This window comes from Xiphophorus couchianus, chromosome 2 (assembly GCF_001444195.1).
Source record: "Xiphophorus couchianus chromosome 2, X_couchianus-1.0, whole genome shotgun sequence".
Taxonomy (NCBI): domain Eukaryota; kingdom Metazoa; phylum Chordata; class Actinopteri; order Cyprinodontiformes; family Poeciliidae; genus Xiphophorus; species Xiphophorus couchianus.
The window spans coordinates 15636187-15656281 of NC_040229.1; the positions used below are offsets into that span (position 1 = coordinate 15636187).

General features: G+C 37.2%; 1 protein-coding gene across 9 annotated transcripts; it reads right to left on the minus strand.

Annotated features, from left to right (window-relative positions):
* Positions 1-379: 379 nt before the first annotated feature.
* Positions 380-18300, minus strand: ppp6r2b (protein phosphatase 6, regulatory subunit 2b). 9 transcript variants are annotated; one of them, XM_028030752.1, is made up of 26 exons: positions 18010-18300; positions 15407-15544; positions 15137-15292; positions 14932-15030; positions 14480-14666; positions 13146-13283; positions 12994-13059; positions 12752-12864; positions 12567-12680; positions 12289-12409; positions 12024-12185; positions 10675-10908; positions 10517-10581; positions 10321-10436; positions 10151-10236; positions 9999-10076; positions 9819-9916; positions 9680-9737; positions 9428-9564; positions 8742-8887; positions 8506-8662; positions 8024-8106; positions 7544-7754; positions 7323-7346; positions 6007-6141; positions 380-4536 (listed from the first exon to the last, which is right to left on the minus strand). In XM_028030752.1, exons 3-26 carry the CDS (start codon positions 15262-15264, stop codon positions 4503-4505), a joined length of 2790 nt encoding a protein of 929 aa, XP_027886553.1. In that variant the 5' UTR covers positions 15265-15292; positions 15407-15544; positions 18010-18300; the 3' UTR covers positions 380-4502. The 9 variants fall into 9 exon arrangements, with proteins under 9 accessions (XP_027886553.1, XP_027886557.1, XP_027886511.1 ...); XM_028030756.1 differs by having other exon boundaries at positions 9428-9549; positions 18010-18298; XM_028030710.1 differs by having other exon boundaries at positions 8742-8914; positions 15407-15477; positions 18010-18297.
* Between the last annotated feature and the right edge of the window lie 1795 nt (positions 18301-20095).

Below are 20095 nucleotides of genomic sequence, written 5' to 3' on the forward strand. Positions count from 1 at the left end.
TGGGGAAGCTGGATGTGTGTTTGGTATATGTGCGAGAGTTATGTAGGAATGCGATGACAAGCAGTGGAATGGAGACACACACCCGCGAATGATATCTAGATAAGATTACAAGATGAAAATAGCTAATACGAGGCATGTAGGAGCACAGGAAAGGGGTCTGAAGCACAGCTTGAAATAAATGAGAGGCAGCTTTATGATGGAGATGATATGAGGGTGTAGCACAAATGTGGATGAGATGCAACCTAATCCACCTGAGCCTGAAGTAAACAAGAATATGGGAGTCCTGTTCTCCATATCCTGGCTTTGTTTGCTTTGTGAATGAGTCTTACAACAGGCCCCGAGTGGTGAGTGAGACAAACGGACTCTCAAGTTTCTTCCTTTTTTTTTTGGACATGTTTATTAGGTTCATATCTGAATGTACAGGCTAAATAGACAACAGGTAACAGACACGATACTCCCAAAAGAAAATAAAGAAGAAAAGAAAAGAAACCCACCAGCATCAGTTCACTTTACAAAAAAAAGGCATTTAACAACTCGGCTGTCTTTGCCAACACTTTCCCCAACATATACACACACACAGATTCAAAAATAAGCTAGAGTGTAAGAAAAACTCTAAAATGGCCTCAAACTATAATGCCTTGCAAAAGTGTTCATATTTCTTGGAACTTTTATCATGCTGTACAAATCTGAAAATCACAGCAGGCATTTGTACTTATCCTCCTTTACTACCTTTTCCAATTTGTAAACTACGAGAAGTCAACTATTAGTACAGCTATTAGTTGCAAACTCAACAAATGCTGCCTTAAAGAAAGCCACTGTTAAAAGTCTTGCTTCTTGTTTGCATACATGCCATACAGGGCACACAACAAACATGTGGAGCAAAGTCCTATGGTCAGATGAGGAAAAAAGCTGAACTCGTAGGTCAATATGCAAAACCATGTGATAGAAAACTATCACTGACCACAACATTACCATCTCAAACTATGGTGGTGGCAGTGTCATGCTGTGTGGATGTTTGTCTTTGTTGGGAACAGAAAAGTTGGTCAAAGTAAATAAGAAGATGGATGAATCTAATTACACTTTTTGGGAGAGCTGAAGACTTGAAACAGAGGTGGATGTTTATCTTCTTTTATCTTCTAACAGGATAACAACTCAAGATATAAAGCAAAAGGTCTTTAAGTTTAGACATAAATAAAGTTGATAAACAGCAGCTAGACTTGAAATTTGTTGAGAAAAAAATGGACAAGAAATTCAGCCTCTAGATGTGCAAAGCTATAAGAGACATACCCCAAAAAATACACAGCTGTAATGGAAGCAAAACGTAGCTCTGCAAAGTAAAGATTCAGATGCGCTGAATGTAAATGCACTCCACAATTTTCAGATTTTTTTTTTTGCTAAAAACAGAAAGCATAATTTTCTTTCTGCTTTACAAGTATTCAACAAATGATGTTCATCTGTCATAAAATCCCAGGAAAATACACAGACGTTTGTAAAACGTGCTAATGAAAAAGATCAGTGACTATGAATACTTTGCAAGGCACTGTTTATACTAGATAATGGGTAGATTAAAAAAAAAAAACAACCAAAAAAGTTTTTAAATTTTAGGACATATACCCAAGGAGGTAAATGAGGTTAATGTGCAAACCTAATGGCACTCAAAATTTAACCATATCCTACCACATTGCAACATACCCGTTATACTCTAAGACATACAAACACTTTGGGTCCGACGTGGTTTTTAACTTTGATTAAAGAAGGTTTGAAATATTCCGACCCTGTACACAGCCATTTGTTTTTAACCCTGACATAAAGCAAACCTCAACTTCTGAGAACTTCAAACAGCTCAAATGTCCTGGACAGATAAAAGTGAAAAGTTGTAATCAATTCTTCAAATACTTTCTTTTTGACTCAGTTTATCCACTTCTTTTGCTCTTAACTATACCGTATGACTTTGGGGGGGAGGGAAGGGCAACACAGATGGGGGATCAAAAAGAGGCTGCGTTTGATAAATCTAGATGTGCAAGACCACTGCAAGAAACCAGATATGAGGCTCAGCTATGCCACTGGAGAGAAGCCGCACTTTGGCAGAGACCATTGAAAGAAAAATACAAGAAAAAAACCTACAGTATCTACATGGTTTGCTTTTTCAAGTCCAACTCCCCCTGCCTCTTTGAGGAGGGAGTATCAAGGTGGCACCTCAAGTACAACTCAGACATGTTCCTTAAAAAAGTGATTATTTTTTTCAAAAATAAATATAGCAATCACTCAGGAGACATTTATGCAATTAAAGTCAACTCCTACCCTGAGAAAGAGGAAAACCAAAAAACTGAATAAATTATTCCAGTTTATAATAACTTAGGTCAAGTTTTATCAAGCGTTGGACTGGAGCTCATCTTAAAAGAACTGTTTTTACTGTTTTTGAGATAAAACATTTAGACTAAGACAACCCCAGTTCTCTTGATCGAGGAATCATTTTATGTATGCGACTGATCAAAAACATGTTACACTCGTAAGGCTTTCAAGAAACTTATGACCTTTTCTCCCTTTCACTTTGCTTCATTATCAATTCAAATTACCATTTTGAACAGACGCATTGTAATTTCATTCTTTTATACTACAACTGTGTATCAGAAATTACTACTCATGTATTTAAGCCATGGCAAAAAAGTTTACTTTTTGTTGTAAATTTTTGAAGAAATATTTGGATAATTGTGAGAAAAATATGTTCAAATCTCATCAATTTATAAAAACTTACTCGATTCCATTGTATTCTTTTTGGTTACTCATTGGCTACCAATGATGACTGATTATGATGCATGATGAAAGAAAACCAAAAATATAATTTATTTTGACCTATAAAACTTTTCTCCTTGCTGTAGACTATGTACAATACAGAATACTATTTTAAGTTGCGAGTTGTTAAAAGGGATTTGAGACACCCAGCGATGGGAATGAAATGTCCTGCTAAAGAAGGCAATATTTCAATATTACAAAATAACTAAATGGCAAATGACAGAAAAGACCAAAACCTTATTTTTAGTAAAATAGCCAAAAAAGAAAAGCTTAAACTAGGCGGCTCAAATAATACTTTTTTTTTTGTTGTTTTCGAGTTCCGAATAACTCATTTTCCACTCTATATAAATCTTTCAAGTTAAAAGTTAAAGCAAATGTTTCACTCTGAGAAATGATAATGAAAAAAATAAAACTTGAGTTGTAAATAACCAGAGTCATCTTTTAAGTGAGATTTTTGCGGAAGACATCCTGCAGACTACCAACATGCATTCACATCATGCTCCGTCCTATGCTTCTATATAGGAAGCAAGTAGCAAAGAAACAGGAACTGATGCTGGCCCATCAACAAAAAACAGACATCATTATTGCCTTTCAACAGAACACGCACACATAAATACACTCGCGCACACTGCAACCTGCAAAACAACCTCACTTCCATACACCGGATTTATTCCAAAAATAGATATAATAATGTTTATATATAATGTTTACATTTATGTTACGTTTACATAATACCAAGAATAGCCACAACCTAATACAGGTTCAAAATTCACAATATTACATTGAAACACCTCTGAAGGGTGGTATGAACGGGTATGTGCACATCATCACCATGTGTTCTTTTTTGTTTTGCTTTTTTTTTTTTCTTTGCATGTTAGTGGATATGGTTGTTGATACATGTGTGTATGGAACTGTGTGTGAGTGTGTGTTACACAGGTGTGCTTTCTTTGTATCTGCATACCTCTCCTTAAACCTGAGATTACGCTCTGTAACAGACAGAACTCGACACACACACAAACACACGGCTACAAACACATGTATGCAAAGCACACACACACACTTCTAAATTATGGGATTTTCAGAAGTGAATCGTGATTCTCTCAAAGTCCAATACTCTAAATGCAAAGACCATTTCTTTCTCAAGTGATTACAGCTAATGAAAACAGACAGACAACAATTGAAGCAGCAAAAAAACAAAAAAATTACATTTCTTGTAATAAAATGCCTGCGTTTTAATTTTCTAAAGTCAGAGGTGGTGAAACTGGCAACTAGCCAAGCATCTTGGCTGATTATTACAATGTAGCTCTCATTACTAAAGTGTAAACAGTCAAATCCTGTGCAAGAAAAAAATAATTTTTGTGGCTTGATTTCAAGAGCAAAAAATAGACAGACCCCAACAATCTAAGATTCTGAGTTAAAAGAAGTTGAATTTGGCTGCGTGGCACAATGAAATGCTCTACAGTACCCAGGTCGCCTCCTCTTTAGTTGTAATTATGTCATGAAGGCGCATATGAGACATCAATATTACCCATGAGTGGATGCCTACTTTCCAGCATAAATACTGTTTGACCCCAGAACAGACGATCTTTATTCACTTACATGTCTTCAGACAACAAAAGGGCATTGGGGTTCTGCTAACTGGAAGCAAAAATGGGGGCATGGCTGCGCGTTGAACAAAAGGGTGGGAAAAGTGGGCCTGTGCTGCGTTGCTAGGCCGGTCCATTAGCAGGGGACTGCATCTCTCTGTAACGCAAAAAGCAGAGAGAACATGAATTTGAAAATATTTTTTCTAATGTGTTGCTGGCTTACAACATGCAAGTTTCTAAAACAAAACATTAAACTCCTGAAGCTTTGCACCAACAAGAAGAGGAAAAAAATGAATGAAATGATTTTTTTTTTATCTGTGGTGGTTTTCCTTTATGTTGTGGAATAAAACTGCTTTGCAAAGAGGCCAGTTCTTTTAATTAATCAATAAATTAGACAGGGAGGCCGAGCAAAGTAATAACACGCTTAACTAATGTGTCATTACTTGTCATTATTCCTACTAAAATTAGGAGGCACACACATTCCAATAATTTACTTTGGTTACTTTGGTCAGATCAGGTTCAGAAAATGGCAAAAAATGTGCATAAACCATAAATAGGCATGTTTCCGATTAAAAAAAAAAAAAATCTGTTATTTTCACATTTTCTTTAACACAGAGGGAACCACTGCAATTTTGTTATAGTAACATAATGACAATTAAAAATCGAATCTATTAAAGCAACATGGGAACAACGGGCAGATCAGGTTTTGCATCAACCTTTGTGTGTAAACAAAGAATACCCAATGCTTGCCTTTTCACGAGAATATGGGTCAGGAGGTCAAATTGAAATTAAAATTAAAATAAGATCAAGATCTCACACTGTTTGTATGGCAGAGTTGTTGTGGAAGTTAAGAAACTAAAACAAATTGAATCATGTGAATCTGTCCAACCAATTACAATTAACTTACAAATCATTTTAGGAAATGTGATTTTTAAATATTCCACATATTAAGACAACATGCTAAGTTAAGCTTTTCCTTTTGAAATGGCCATGTTATAAGTACAGTAATTTCTCCTTTATGGTAAGCAAAATGCAGCCAAGAAATGTAGCCAGACCGAAGTGATTCAATTACACACAATAATTCATCCATTAACACAAACAATTACTGATTATGGAACTATGCACCACTCCTGTTTCTGAAGGACTGTGTTCCCACAGATCGGTGCATTGCTGAGTTTCACTGAGGAGCACAAATTGTTTTGCACAACATGATAGAAGCTGGTTTCAAACAGAGAAGACGGCTGCTACCGTGACCACAGACGTACTGTAGATGCTGATAAAATGCTAAAAGCTTTCATTAGATATAAAGGATTCATAGAGCACATTGTTCAAATTTATTCCAGATGATAAATACCTCAAAGCCGAATTTCCAACATCAGAACAAAGCACAGATCCGGACTCAAAACTATAAACTGATTAATATTACCACTGATTGTTTTTTAATTGTTAATACCGTGTTAATGTTTTTAATAACCTATCAAGAAGAGACAAGGATGAGTCAGGCTGACATACCTCCACATCGAGGCTCTACTTCTGCATTTAACAGATTGTAACCTTGTGTTTGTTGAACCCACCTCTCCCTGAGAAATGTGTATACTAAACACCCAAGCAAAGAGCAAACACTCACTGTGTGACAGAAGCCGACTGGTTGGTTGGACTGGCGGTAACTGTGCTAGAACCGTTTCCATGTTTCTTTTCTTTTTCATCTTCTTTGTCTTTTTCCTTGATTGATAGTCCATCTATAGGCACCTTATCTCCTTCACTGAAAACAAACAACAAAACAGTGAGTAGGTAAAATAATAAAAGATCAAAACACTGTCAAGAAAGTCTCTTGTACATATTTTTTTGCTCGTTTCCTCTCAGCTTACAGTGACATAAGAAAGTATTAATATCTCCTGATCTTTTTTATATTTTCCCATTTAAAAACCATAAAACTTGAAGGTGCTTTATTGGGATTTAATGTGACAGAGTTTAACAAAAGCAGTGTGTAATTGTGATGTGGAAAGAAAATGATACACAGCTTTCTGAATTTTTCTAACTAAACATAAAAAAAACCCTAAAAGTATGCTGTGCTATTGATTCAATACATCTAAAACAATATTTTGCAAAAGCATCTTTTGGAGCAGTTATATCAGAAAGACTATATGATTTTTTTTTCTTACAATATTTACACATCATGAAGGACAGCAACGCAGCCTGTTTACATGGATGCGTGTGTCTTTGAAGGTTTGCTACACTGCTTGGATTGAGATTTTTAAAATGTAAAAAAAAAACGTAATTTCTTTTGATTCCCAATAATGCACTATTTTGTTAGTCTATCATATAAAATACATTAAGGTTTGCGATTGTGATCTCAAAAAATTTGAAAAAGTTTAAGGGTTATGAATGCATTTATCATCTTCTCTGGGCATTTGTCTCTAATGTGCTCATAGCAACCTGCACATCTACCAAAGTAATTCTGCAACACACACAGGGCTCAAAATAATCAGTAAGTCAGCTAGGAGAGAGTGTGTGTTGATGTTCTTTAGTTTAAAGTAGCATCTAATGAATTGTAGCATGCTCTTTGGTGCACTGTTAGTCATTTCCTAATGAACCAATCTGTTAGAATGTTAATCAACTGAAATGGTGGCACTTTGCTGATAGCATGCTATCTAACAGACTGTTAGTTGTATGCAGCTCTACAGAAAAACACAAAGTTCATAAGTCAAATACAATCTCATAATCTCTTCCAGCAGTAAGCTTCATGTTCTGGAGAAATCCTCAAATAAGAAGTGTCCTGGATAAAAAGTCGTAGGTTAGTGCATGTTCTTTGTGAGTTAGAATTAACAAGAATGGCAAAATGAAAATATTACTCCACATCCTGGGAAAAGCAACGAGCAAATAAGAGCATTTTAAATCCATCAGGACGACATTCCATACGTCGCACAGGCACCTACAACATACCGTTTGAATGCAGGTCGGAAAACTCTGGAACGAAGGGGACACGAGAAAGGAGAGGACACAAGGTAGGAGAATGATAACAGAGAGGATTAAGACGTAAAAATTGTGAAGAAAAGAAATTTTAGAATAGAGGGCAAAAAAAAGACTCTGGGTGGAAAACAGCCGGACAAGGTGGACACACCAGACAGAGCAGCTACTTCTTCTCTATGCATGAGAATGAGTACCTTGTGAAGACTGCCCTCTCATTTTTGGCATCCACAGTCAGCTGGATAGTCTCCTTCCCTGCACCTGTGGTGATGGTCTCCGTGGTAACCGTCTCACTGGAAGTGGACCCTGTCTTTCCTTCCTCTTCATCACTTTCTGAGCTGCTGGAGGAGGAACTGTCCGATGCCACGAGAGGAGCTTTTCTTGCTACACAAGCACTCCACACACATGCTGCGAAGGAAAGACAAAAAAAATGTCTGTCTGAAGTTTTTCGGTACATGTAGCAATTAGTAAAGAGTTGATGAAGTTTCTTAGCATCATGCATGTGTGTTTGCATGGTGCTATGTGGTTGTGCAAATGGTTCTTAAGATGCTGTAATGCTGGAGCCAGTAAGTGCATAACCACATGCATAGTTGTAAAAAGTGCTGCACATGCCAAGTACCGGTCAGGGATTATATAACTCAATTTATCATTTGAACAGCCATTCTGCATCAACTCACGGTTGGGGTTTGGTTTAGTGCCGTCTGAACCACTGAGGTCCGAGTCCACAGGAGAGCTGCATCTGGGGCCCGTTTCAGAGCTGCTGGACATTTAATCATACAAACATAAAAGCCTAACTTACATGCATGATAACTCAGACAAAATTTAAAATCAATTTGTGTCCTTCATAACCTTGTTGCAGTGCATATATTTGTAACGGAAAGTAAATATTTTAACAGCAAAATTTTTGAATACCAATAGATGAAAAGACAAATCAGTTATCACTAAGGTCAGGGAACTAATATTACTGGTGTCAGTTTGTGATATTGCAAAAAGATTGTTGAAACTAGATTATTCTAACCTACCAAAATTAATGACATACAATATTTTTTCAGATTTAAAGGCTAATGTAAAATTAATAATTCAGTACAGGTGAGAAGAAAAATGAAGGCACTTTTTTAAAAAAATCACTCCAACTATATTTTAAACTACGGAAACTCACCAACAGAAAGGCTGAAAATCTGTGAATTTGGCCCACCCTTTATCTTCAGTCTCTGTTGCAGCTGGCTGGGAGACCGGAGCGTCCCAGGGGGAAAATGCTGCTCCAGCCGCAGGAGCTGTGGAGTTCACCTCTCCAAAGTCTGCAACCCAGTCGGAACCTAGAGAAAAGAGTAGAAGACACTAACTCTGATACTATGGTATACTATACAAATGTTTCAATATTTCCATATATCTTACTTGGAGGTGCAACTGTCTGGTCCTGGCTTGAAAACGGATCAAAGTCGTCTTTATTGTCTTCCTCCTCAGAATCAGAGTCTGCAGGTTTGTCAGGGCCATCGGTGCTGGAAGTAGCTGTCCTCTCACACGTCTGACTGGCTGCTTGGCTTTGGGAGGAAGGGGAGCCACCGAACCTTATCAAAAACAAAACTATATACTTTAATATGTCTATGCAAGCTAATACAGAAATTTTGTATTTAGAATACAGTATTTGAAGGTTTTCCTATTTTGTAAGTTTACAACAACAAACTTCAATGTATTTCGACTGAATTTTATGTGATTCATCACCACAAAATAGCAAATAACTGGAGTCAAAAAAATATGCAAGTTTTTATCTTTGTTTGCAAATATAAATTTGACAAAACACTCTTTTTTTTCCAGGCGTTTACATGTAGCATCTCCATCTGTCTTCTCCTCAATGTGGACTAGCAGAAGAAAAGCATCTCTACAGAATGATGAACTAGAGGAGATGGTGTGTTCAAGGTAAATTGTAGAATCAGTTTTCTACCACACAGAGTTTTGCATCATTTTTTTCTTCCACTCCAAATGTATACATATCTTATCCATTATAAAACACTATGATGTTTGTGGCTAAGGGAACGCAAATATCAAGCATTGTACTGAAATTAATAGAGGATTCTGTCAACCTGTTTCTTGACTTTGTTTGTGTTGCATAGTTGATTTCTTTTTCCTCCCATATGTCTTCTTCATCATCATCAAAGGGCTGAATCCTTTCCTTAGAACAGGCCTCAAACACAGCTGTGTTGGCCTGCAAAAAGCAGGGCTACATTTTCAATACAGTATCAGGAGTAAGTATTCTCTTTGATCCCAAGAAGTTTGAAAAAAAAAAAAAAACTGCAAGATAGATCAAAAGGTATGAACGATATAAATACACTCACGGTGTCATGGCCCGCATCAATGTTGATATTGATCTCAGCAATCCGGTCAAACGTTGCACTGAAATGATAAAGAATCACCCAGTCAGCACAGAAACTACTGAGCTGACTGTAGCAAAGAGAACCGGGTCAGTTCATTTACCCAATGTTGTCGTCATGATCCGTGAACTCATCGTCATTAAAGCCAAACTGATCTACGAAGTTAGCCGTCATTTGCTGGATCTGATAGTCTGAAAAGGCCTTAAAGACAAAACCGCAACAATCAGAGCACAATGGATTGTGAAACAAAACCAGAATATTTAGTCAACTCATTCATATATACCTGCTGCATTGTCAGCTCTTTAGGGAAGGGGCTCTCCATGTCATCCTCTGAAGAAGATCGAGGGTTTCCAGTTCCAACCTAAACGCATCAACATGGATAATTTAACTTTCTGTATTTGAATAAAAACAGCAACTACATACTGTTGAACTTACCAGGTCTATGGTGTTTTTTCTATTGGTTTCTGACAGTGTGTGTTCCACAAAGGTTTCCCAGCGTGCTCTGTAGTCCTCTGGCAGCTCTGCATCCAAGAGAACAAATAATTTTAACATTTCTGAGTGAATGTTTACAATTAAAGATTTGTTTGCATTAATATCAATCGTACCTGCGATAAGGTTACTGATTTGAGTGTGTACTGGGCCTTTTTCCAGGTTGTGCACCACAGTGTTGGCAATCCTTGTCAAATGTCCCATGTATCCTCTTCTCATGCCACCTTCTGACCTGACCAAACAAGTTGTGCTTTTAAAATCTGGTTTTATGCTTATGATGTAAAATTTGATTAAGATGCCAAAGGTCCTTACTGGATTTTATCATTCTCCTCCCAAGTCTCCAGAATCCTTTGGATAAGGTGGCAGTGTTGGAACAACTTTCAAGAGAAAGAAAAGTTTAGGTAATAAAACTCAAAAAAGGTCATGTCATTTAGGTTGACTAAAATATATCTGGAAACAAAGAGACCTACATGAGTCACCATTAAGTTGTGGGCAGAGTTTTCAGAGGTGACTGAAGGTTCAGAGGTTGGGGGCTCACTTGTATTCGGCTCTTGAAGTGCGTCAGGAGAAAGCTTGGATTTATCCTGGGAACTGAAGTCAGGCTGCAGTCTCATTTCATGGGCACATGGCCGAACGATGGCAGCAACACAAAGCTCCACTTGAAGGTGCAGGAAGTTGTTCCAGTTGTACTTAAAGAACAAGTCCTAAAAAGGGCAGACATTTTACACCTGCCTTTGCTTATTGTGTTGTTTTTAATCACTTTGAATGACCTTGTTGTTGAAATGTGCAACACAAATACACTTGGCTTATATTGCACAGCATATGAATAAAATGTGACCATTTGATTGGACTCGTTTGTTCTAAAAAATGTTCCTTCATTCGCCATTTGTCGTAATTTGGAACAATATAAATAAGAACTCAATATGAAAAAGAATGCAGATCTTTCCCCATTAGGGATAGACTGGTTATAGTCATAAGAAGGTATACATACATTTCATTGATCAGTATTAATTTCATCAAATTATTTTATAGCACAGGGTTCCAACATGTCATTAGCCTGCTGCTTTACTCATTAAAGTAAAGTGGGTGGGGCTAATACTGCTATAAACAAGATGACTGGTCTACAGTTGAGATGCTGTGGAGGTTAACCAATCAGATATATTATTATATCTGACAAGGCATAAAGGGAGTTTAAATAATTTCATGATGTGATGTAAAAGAAACATAGAAATAAATACTGATATATAATTTTACAAATTAATGAACTAAAGTTTTAATTAATAATTGTAACATTTGTTTAATTATACTTTTTAATATATTAACACAACGGAATAATTCTAGTTTTTTTTTAATTAACTAAACAAGCCTTTTTTATTTCTATTTAAATTGTCACAGACACAAATTAATTCATCGATACGAAGTATTTGTTTTAGGTGGCATGAACCATGATACTGATGTCATAACATTCTGCCCAATAAGCACCTAAAAACCATTACTAAATTCATGAATTGTTTATTACATAGTTTTTGTTTGGGTCTATATATCTAGATCAAAACAACAACAAACAGGTGTTGTATATATAACATTAGTCTAAATGTGATAATAATGGAATTTAGAAGGAACAGGGATAATTGTAGGTTTTCTGTTTTAAACAGAAGCAACCAGATCAGGTACTGTTATTAAAAATGTTTGTGTACAAGTCATGAAGCCGTTAAAGCCTCGTGTTTTTACTGGAGGTCATCAAACTGCAAGACTCTCCTAGCAGCTCATGCTTATTCTCCACAATTTGAAAATACTGTGCAACTACTTTGTGTCTCACCAGAAGGAGATCCATGGTATTGAGCCTGCAGAGCTCCTGAGCTACGACTGCATGGCTGGCAGAGCTGGTGTAAAGCAGAGAGGCCACGAGTCTGGCCACATGCAGGCGTGTGTTCCCCAGCGGTTCCTCCAGCACACCCAGAGTAGTCAGCATGGGATCTCGCTATAAAATGCATAAACGGCAGAGACTTTCAGATTCTATACATAGCGTGAATGTTTTTGGTTACCTGAAAGACCTATGACTTATCTTTTCTGTGTTTCTGTACCTTAGGTGGTTCCAGAAGTAGCTGGTGAAAGTGTATTAGGTGTGGTTGAATAGCCAACAAAATGCTGCTGTTAACGGTGTAACTTCTCTCAAACCCCTGAGCATCCATGACACCATCCACCCTGTCATAAAAACAGAAGTTTAAACAGATTTATAAATGAAAACAAATTTTAAAAAATACATAAAACACAGATGAAACAATCCGTACAGATAGATTAAACTGTAAGTAATCATTTGAAAATATCTAAAAATGCTTAAAATGAAATCAGAGTCTCTTACACTGGCCTACGGATCTCCAACAGGGTCAGAAGAACTTGAATCCCACTGACAATGCAGCTTTCAGCCATCTCTCCTGAAAACATATTCTGAAGTAGCTGCTCGACACACTCCTGCCTGTAAAAGCACACCAGAGCATGTCATCATCTCCACAATCAGGTCGGTGAGAGTAAAAGTCTGCGACTTACGATTCCAGCACAGTGAGCAGCGGGTCCGGCTGGGAAATCTCTTGCAGCTGACTGGCCTGATCTCTGCTGAGACGAATGATGTCACACAGTGTCTGAGAAGCATTTGTCTGCCTCTGTGTAGAAAAAGAACATAAAAACGAGGCAAAGATGTAAACCTTTTAACATTTTTCTCCCCTAAAAAAACTATTTTAACTTTTACTCAAAAGAAAAAATAAATAAATAAAACAACTTTTCTTATCTACCTCTTCATCTCTCTCAGGGTGAATGAGCTCTATGAGTCTCTGGGCCAGTTTCTGTTCATTCAACCACTAATAAGGGCAAATATTACAATAAATGACACAGCAGAAAATATTTGGATTAAAAACATTATTTGATAACAGGAAACTTTGCTTACAGTGAGGGTCTCAAGCCGAAGTGGAGGTGGCTCCACACAGCTGATAAGGCGTAGCAGCACATCCATCATGGCAGATGTATCTATATGCTTCAGGACCAATGAAAGGAATCCTTCCTTTTTTCGCAGGAAACTGATGACCTGCACAGCACAGGCATCAAACAAACTGAACATTTTGATGATGTACAGATGTGCAGAGTTGCTCTAAGCACATAAAAAATGAACATGCTGCATTGGTCCTTAAAGCTGCATTACACCCAGCATTTTCAAGAAACACACAATGGTGCAGTTGTAAAAGCCTTTGAAAACCTTTTACTTGAGAACCTAATAGACTAGAACAAACTATTGCATGATTGCAAGATGACAGGAAAAATCTAAATAGTTTTTATTTTTTCCCCCAACTGTACTAACCGTTTGTATTTAGCACCACCTACAAGAAAACTTGTCAGAGGTTGACAAAAAAGATGGGAGAGTGTGGAGGAGTTTCACCTTCCAGCTATTTTTCTTTTTTTTTCTCCCCTCCAGGGGGTCTTTTGTGGGCTCTAGTGTCCCTTATATGAAAGTAGGCTGACAGGAAAGGGGGAAGACATGCGGCAAATGTCGCCGGGTCCGGGAATCGAACCCGTGACGGCCGCGTCGAGGACTCAAGGCCTCCAAACGTGGGTCGCGCTATCCCCTACGCCACCACAGCACACCTTTTCAGCTATTTTTCAAAGAAACTTACAGTAGTTTAGATGTGCAAAGTTGCAAGCGACATATCCAAAATGACTTCCAGCACTACTGCAGCAAAAAACTGTTTCAGTCAGGTATTGCTCCAGGGCAGCTGAATACAAATGGAAAGCACTTTTATTTGTAAACCATGTATTCTCTACTCCAGCCTTGAAGTTATGTGTGACTTGGTTTATCTTATAAAATTTTAATAAAATATAAGGAAGTGTGTGGTTGTAATGTGCCAAAATGTGAAAAAGTTTTACAGCCAATGCAGTAAACAGTGATTTCTAACGTAAATTTCTTCATGTAAACACAAATCTCCATGTGAAATACGACATTTTTTTCCCAACAGTTTCTTTAGCAATGTTTTATTTTTTGGAACTGCTGGATAATTTACCAAGGAGACCTTGGCTTTTAAAATGAAAAATAATTTGGAAGGCTGGCCCATCTGGATGTTCACATTTCAACAGCGGCAAAACTTTAAAGCCATCCCAGATGACTGTTAATCTCCCTGTGAGCATTTTCATTTAAATCCAATCTGAATTCAATCACAGGGACACAGAATGTAGCCGTCTCTGTCTATGATTATCTGCATTATTGTTGCAGTAGGAGTGTGTGTGTATTACCTGCTCAGTCTTCCGTGCTATTAGATTCCCAATTGTCTTGCTGAAGAAGGAGGCCAGGAGGGGGTTAAGCGGCGATGGTTGCTCCAAGAAAGCATACAGATTTTCTAGCAGAGGCTCCTCATTGCCAAGTTTATCATTGATCACCCCTACATCACATGTCAGCAGCTCACATGCTATGTTTGGATACCTGAAAAAATTTTTTTAAGTAAAGTCAATCAAGACAAAATCAATCCGCACATTGAGCACTTTAGTGCACAAGGTATGCTTAAATAAATATGACTTTGATTAATTTGAACTATTTTGCCTTTTTAAATGCGTCTGAAAAGTTTAGTGGTGTGATATTTTTTTATTCAGCCCTAATAAACTCTAGGATAAAGAGGCAGGTAAGCAATACATCACTGTGTACAGCCAGAAAAACTTTGCTTTTCCCTGCTTCACATAAAAACACTCACTTGAAGCGCTTGGTCTCTTCTGCGCCAGCAGGGGGTTCTGTTGTAATCAAACGAACTAGCTCTTGCATGCATTGGTCCTGGCAGAAGAACTGGAGGAGTCTGTGAATCCATCACAGAACAATATGCTCAAGACAGCAGAGGCAGAGAATGTCAGCTTAAAAGTCACTTTAGAGTGCTAATGCATATAGGGAATCAATAAATATACCTCCTGTTTTGGGCCTTGCACTCCTGCAGCACGTCTTCCTCGTCCATGAGCTCAGTGAGGGTGACATCCTCCTTGTCTAGCAAAGCCTCCAGATGAGAGGATGTGTGCAAGTCAAACTTCCAAAACATTGTTGGCGTCAGCAGATCTAAAACTTGGCTGCCGAACAGAGAGGGATGAGGTATGAAGCTTAGGAACATAGATTATTGGCAAGCACAAAGTCCCGCACTTGAATACATTTTATAAACAAACAAATAGTATAAATTGTCTTACAGATGAACAAGGAAGAGCTCTCATTAAATAGCCATCTGCCTTATGATCAGAGCCCGGACATCAATCGACATCTGCAGATTCACATACTCAAGTCACTCAACAACAGCAAACACACAAGCCCAGGAAACTGCCTTTGACCTGGTGAGGAAAGGGAATTTAGAAGACAGGAAATATAGTCAGAAAGATATTGTCTCTGTCTTTAGGCTAAAACAAGGCTGAGCATTCTTCTGAGAGAGAAGCAGGAAGCATTGATTCTGTAAATGAATTATTAGTGCCTATTTGTATATTGATATCACACAGTTTACTTTGAGGTTTCTCTGAAACCCATTAGCTATGCTAGCAGGTTTCAAGACTGATAGAGATGGTTAGTGAGAACTCTTGGAAGAAAACAAGAGGGCTCAGATAAAAATCAGAATTAGGGAGAAGACTCACTTATTCACCTTGTGGGATTGATCTTAATAAAACTGACAAGAACTTGGTGCATACAACAAGAATTTTACAATCACAAATAGCTAACACCTTTAAATGCAATCATCTTCTAAAAGAGATGTCTACTACACACAAACTGAGGCTTAAAACAACTATCTAGAGCTGTATTTGCTTTAAAGCAACAATAAAAACAGAGGTACATAGATAATGACGTATAGAATTATACTACTGGATATCAGGAATACCGAACAAAAAGCTAATTCTGTTATGTAGCGAGCAGAATGGCAGAAGTGAGCCTTTTTATATATACAAAATCAAACATGTACTCTCAAATAGTTAAATTGCAAATAGCTAATCCTTTCAAACACAATACATGATAGATAGAAGACCTGAAATAGAAAGCTCACAATAATAACCATCAACTTTTGAACCCAGACAAAAACGCTCCTATTTTTATTTGAATTTCCCATCTAACTGGTTTCTGTGCATATTCCAGTTGTAAAAGTAGTAAAGGCCATATCCTGCTTTAAATAGTCATAATTTTAAAGCATAGTAATGAGAAGCTGATTGAGAAAGCAAAAGCTGTGCTCAAGTAGTAAGGTTACTTCAAAAATATTATTATTCAAGCATGAGAAAGAAAAAAAACAAGTAAAACAACTCCAAGTAATACTGTTGTAAATGTAACCCATTACTATCCACCTCTGACTGCAGCACAGAATCCAATCTGATGTCATACCAAAACAACTTCTCTCTTTCTGACTGAAGAGCGACTGAATTTATTTTTTCTCCCTGTATCTAGCCGATGTTGACTGCAACAGTGGTGATATAGGAAGCAGGTACACACACTTTGTTGTAAACTACTCAGATTTGGCTAATTCTACATTTGTCTGCCTGTCTTTTTTTGTTGAAGTAGCAGGTGCTGTGAGAAACTGTTGGGAAGAACATCATTCCTTATTGGCTTTATTAACCAAACTAAAGCATTTTTTGTTGTTTTATAACAAAGTGGTTTAAAATGATTGAAGATCTATGATAATGATCACTCAACATGTTTTATGAGTCTGTAGTGTAAGCCTGTGCAGACTTAGAGTTTGATAACACTGTGGTTGGAGGAATGAAGACCATGTCAGAGAGAAAGATGATGTCCAAGTTAAGGACAATATGTGTTATCTGAATGATGTACTGATGTACAGCACAGGAGCTTGTTGAGCAAAAGACTGATTCTGTCATCAGAGCAAATATCTCCTCAAAATTATCACAAACACAATAAACTGTCACATGATGATAATGCTTTTTACAAAGTATTGCCAACTTAAATAGAATACACAGTTTAAAATAACATAATTTTGCTTCTATTTGAATTTGACCCTATTTTTAAACTAGAACACTGTGTTTAAGGATTTGCGTTAAAATAAACAGTTAATCTGCCACAAACAGATGCACTCTAAAGAACTCTTCATTAGTTGCTTAATGTGATGTCATTGTTGTTTTGTGAGTGTAATTTTTAGCCAACAAGGTCCAACTAAATACCAAAACAAATAGTAAAATTGACCATCCCATGTTGATGTGAAAAAAACGGTCTGGTTGATTTTACTTAAAGGTCAGATTGGTAGTTTTAACAAATGTTTCTGTGACCTGATATGAGAAATAGAGCTTTTCCCACAGGTGCAAAAGGCATTTTTATAATGAAGCCAAGACGAGAAAAAGCCCGACCATGGTCAGTTTCGGAGGCCTTTCAAGCACACCGAGTGCAGCTGTAAATTGTTAATTATTCCCTAAAATATGGAACTAAATCTGAGCAACAACAATATCGGGGGAAAATGTTCCTCCGCTAATCACACAACTTATCTTTTTCAGTGTGACCCATCGTTTAGCCACGGTGTCTTTTCACACTTACCTTTCGTGCACGTAATAAAGTAGCCCGCTAGCACAGCCTCATTCGCGCTGCCGACGCTGCAAACTAATTTAATACGGAGGAGACATGGTGCATTTAGATCCTCGGCTAAGATAGCGCTGTTATTTATCACAGCTGCGGGCTACAGTGTGTTGTGAGACAACGTCCTCCTCGCTCAGACCTAGCTTCAGTGTCTTCCTCCGCCAAGTTAACGCAGCGAGGTAGCTCGAACAGCCTTTATGATAGTGGACGCCGTTTCTTCCGAAACGCAACCGGTTCTTACCTCTGAATCATCTTTTCACCGGTCGTTATATGCAGGCTGAACAACAGGAATTGGCGACTTCGGCTGTCAGGTCACTGTAAGGCCCATAGCAGCCTGTAAACTGCGTTGTTAGCCTAACATCCTACTACCCCTTTCCTGGCTGCAATGTCATTTACACTCCGTTACACGGCGGCTGAGCAGCCAAGAGGATGTGTTGACAGAAAAGCGATTTGAAATTTAAAAATGGCGACTGACTTAAGTTGTCATCAAATGGTTGGCTATAAATCAACCGTGTAAGCATAAGTGTATTTTATTATGAATATTATTTTTATAAAAATATCTCCAGAGGCGTTGCTAGTAGCTAAGTGCAACGGAGAACGCCCCCTTCCTTTTTTAAGCAGCAATGCAGAAAAAAAACTAACAAAAAGAAAACAAACGAGTGAACATTGAAATTAGTAGTTATACTTGCTTGTTTTCTAATCAGAAACCAGTAATGGAAAAACAAAAGATAAATTGGTGCACTGGTGGCACAATGATAATTATTTCAGAATGAAATAATGCTTAATACTTTTAGGAGTCCTAAAGCCCTCTTTACTGCAAATGAACCTTATGAAGATTTTGAAGATCAAGTTTTTGCACTCTTGGTCACACCTGAGTTTTTATGCTTTCTTTGAGTTAATATATAAAAACAAGGAGCTTAAGCATATCTGCACTTTCTTTAGCAGTCAGTCAACTAGATCTCAGTTACCGTTTCCCAGCATCTCCAGTGCTATTGACATTAAGACTGAAATGAAATAAGCTGATAATTTTGTATCAGAGCAACATGAATTGTATTTATTTTGCTTTTTAGGCTATTTACAAGTTAAAAAATGTCTGGAATTCTGGTCTTCATGCACAATAATCTAAAATCTAGCCAAAGTTCTGTTTTTTTAGATTGTAACATTTTCTCACAATGAAAACCTACATGTACATTAAAGGGCTTATATTTTTACTCCAGTTTACTATTCACCTGTCCTTGCTCAGTGTTCTTTGCCTTCAGCCTCATCTGGTTAATATTAAGTTTTTGTCTATACATAACAATGAAAAGAGTATTACTTCAACCACAGATTTCAATTAATAACTTGCCACAACTTTGTTTTGAGTCATGTAGGTACATTAAATGAGATAAATTAACATTTGTTTCTGTTGCATCATTACTTTGACAAAACATAAAGTTAGATAATTTGGGCAATATTCTATGACTGTAGTTTAGCTATAAAGGATATTTTTAACCACACAACCTTTGATAGACTACCTATCAAGGTTGCTACCCACCATCGCTGTTACCTTCTGCCATTTGTTTAATACTTTAATACAATAAACAGCTTTGCAAAGAGGTTTTCTTTAAAGTGTGTGGATGCTGAAGGTAAATTTACACTACAGCTTTGCCGGTCTCTCGCTTGTTACTCCATATTCTGTCACCCACTGGCCAGTAAGTATAAAATACAGAGCAGCTCACACTGAAGTAAACTATTTTCTTCTACATTATGACAAAAATAGAGGTAACATCAATTAACAACTAAGTGTTAAAAATATAATTGTTAGAAAATGTATATATTGAGTTTATGATAGGAAAAAAAGATTGAAATCTGTTAAGAACATCCTGCATCCCTGACTGTTTTTTTAACCTAAAATATTGACCATTACCCTGATTAGTCCTCCAAAATATCACATCCAATATTGCAGAATGGTGATTTTGCAAACACTGACATTGCAATGACAATTTGTTATATTGTGCAGCTCTAAATGTGACCTATATACACCTCAACTGTGAAACAAACTAAAATATTTTACTGAGAATAAAATAGTAAGGCCCCAAACTGTGCATACTCTTACATTAATATGTGTGTGGAAAGAGTTCCTCTTCATCTTCAGCTTTTAATGAGAAGCTTAAATGTTTTATGCAAGCAATGACTAGTATTTGAAACTAATTATATATTCAGCCACAATTGCTAAGGCTTTGCTTCTGCTGAAGAAATAAAGCACCAAACATGATTCTGCCATCACTGTGCTTCCATGGGTATGATGCTCTTTTACTCAGGTCCAGTGCTGTTGTTGCACTAAACCA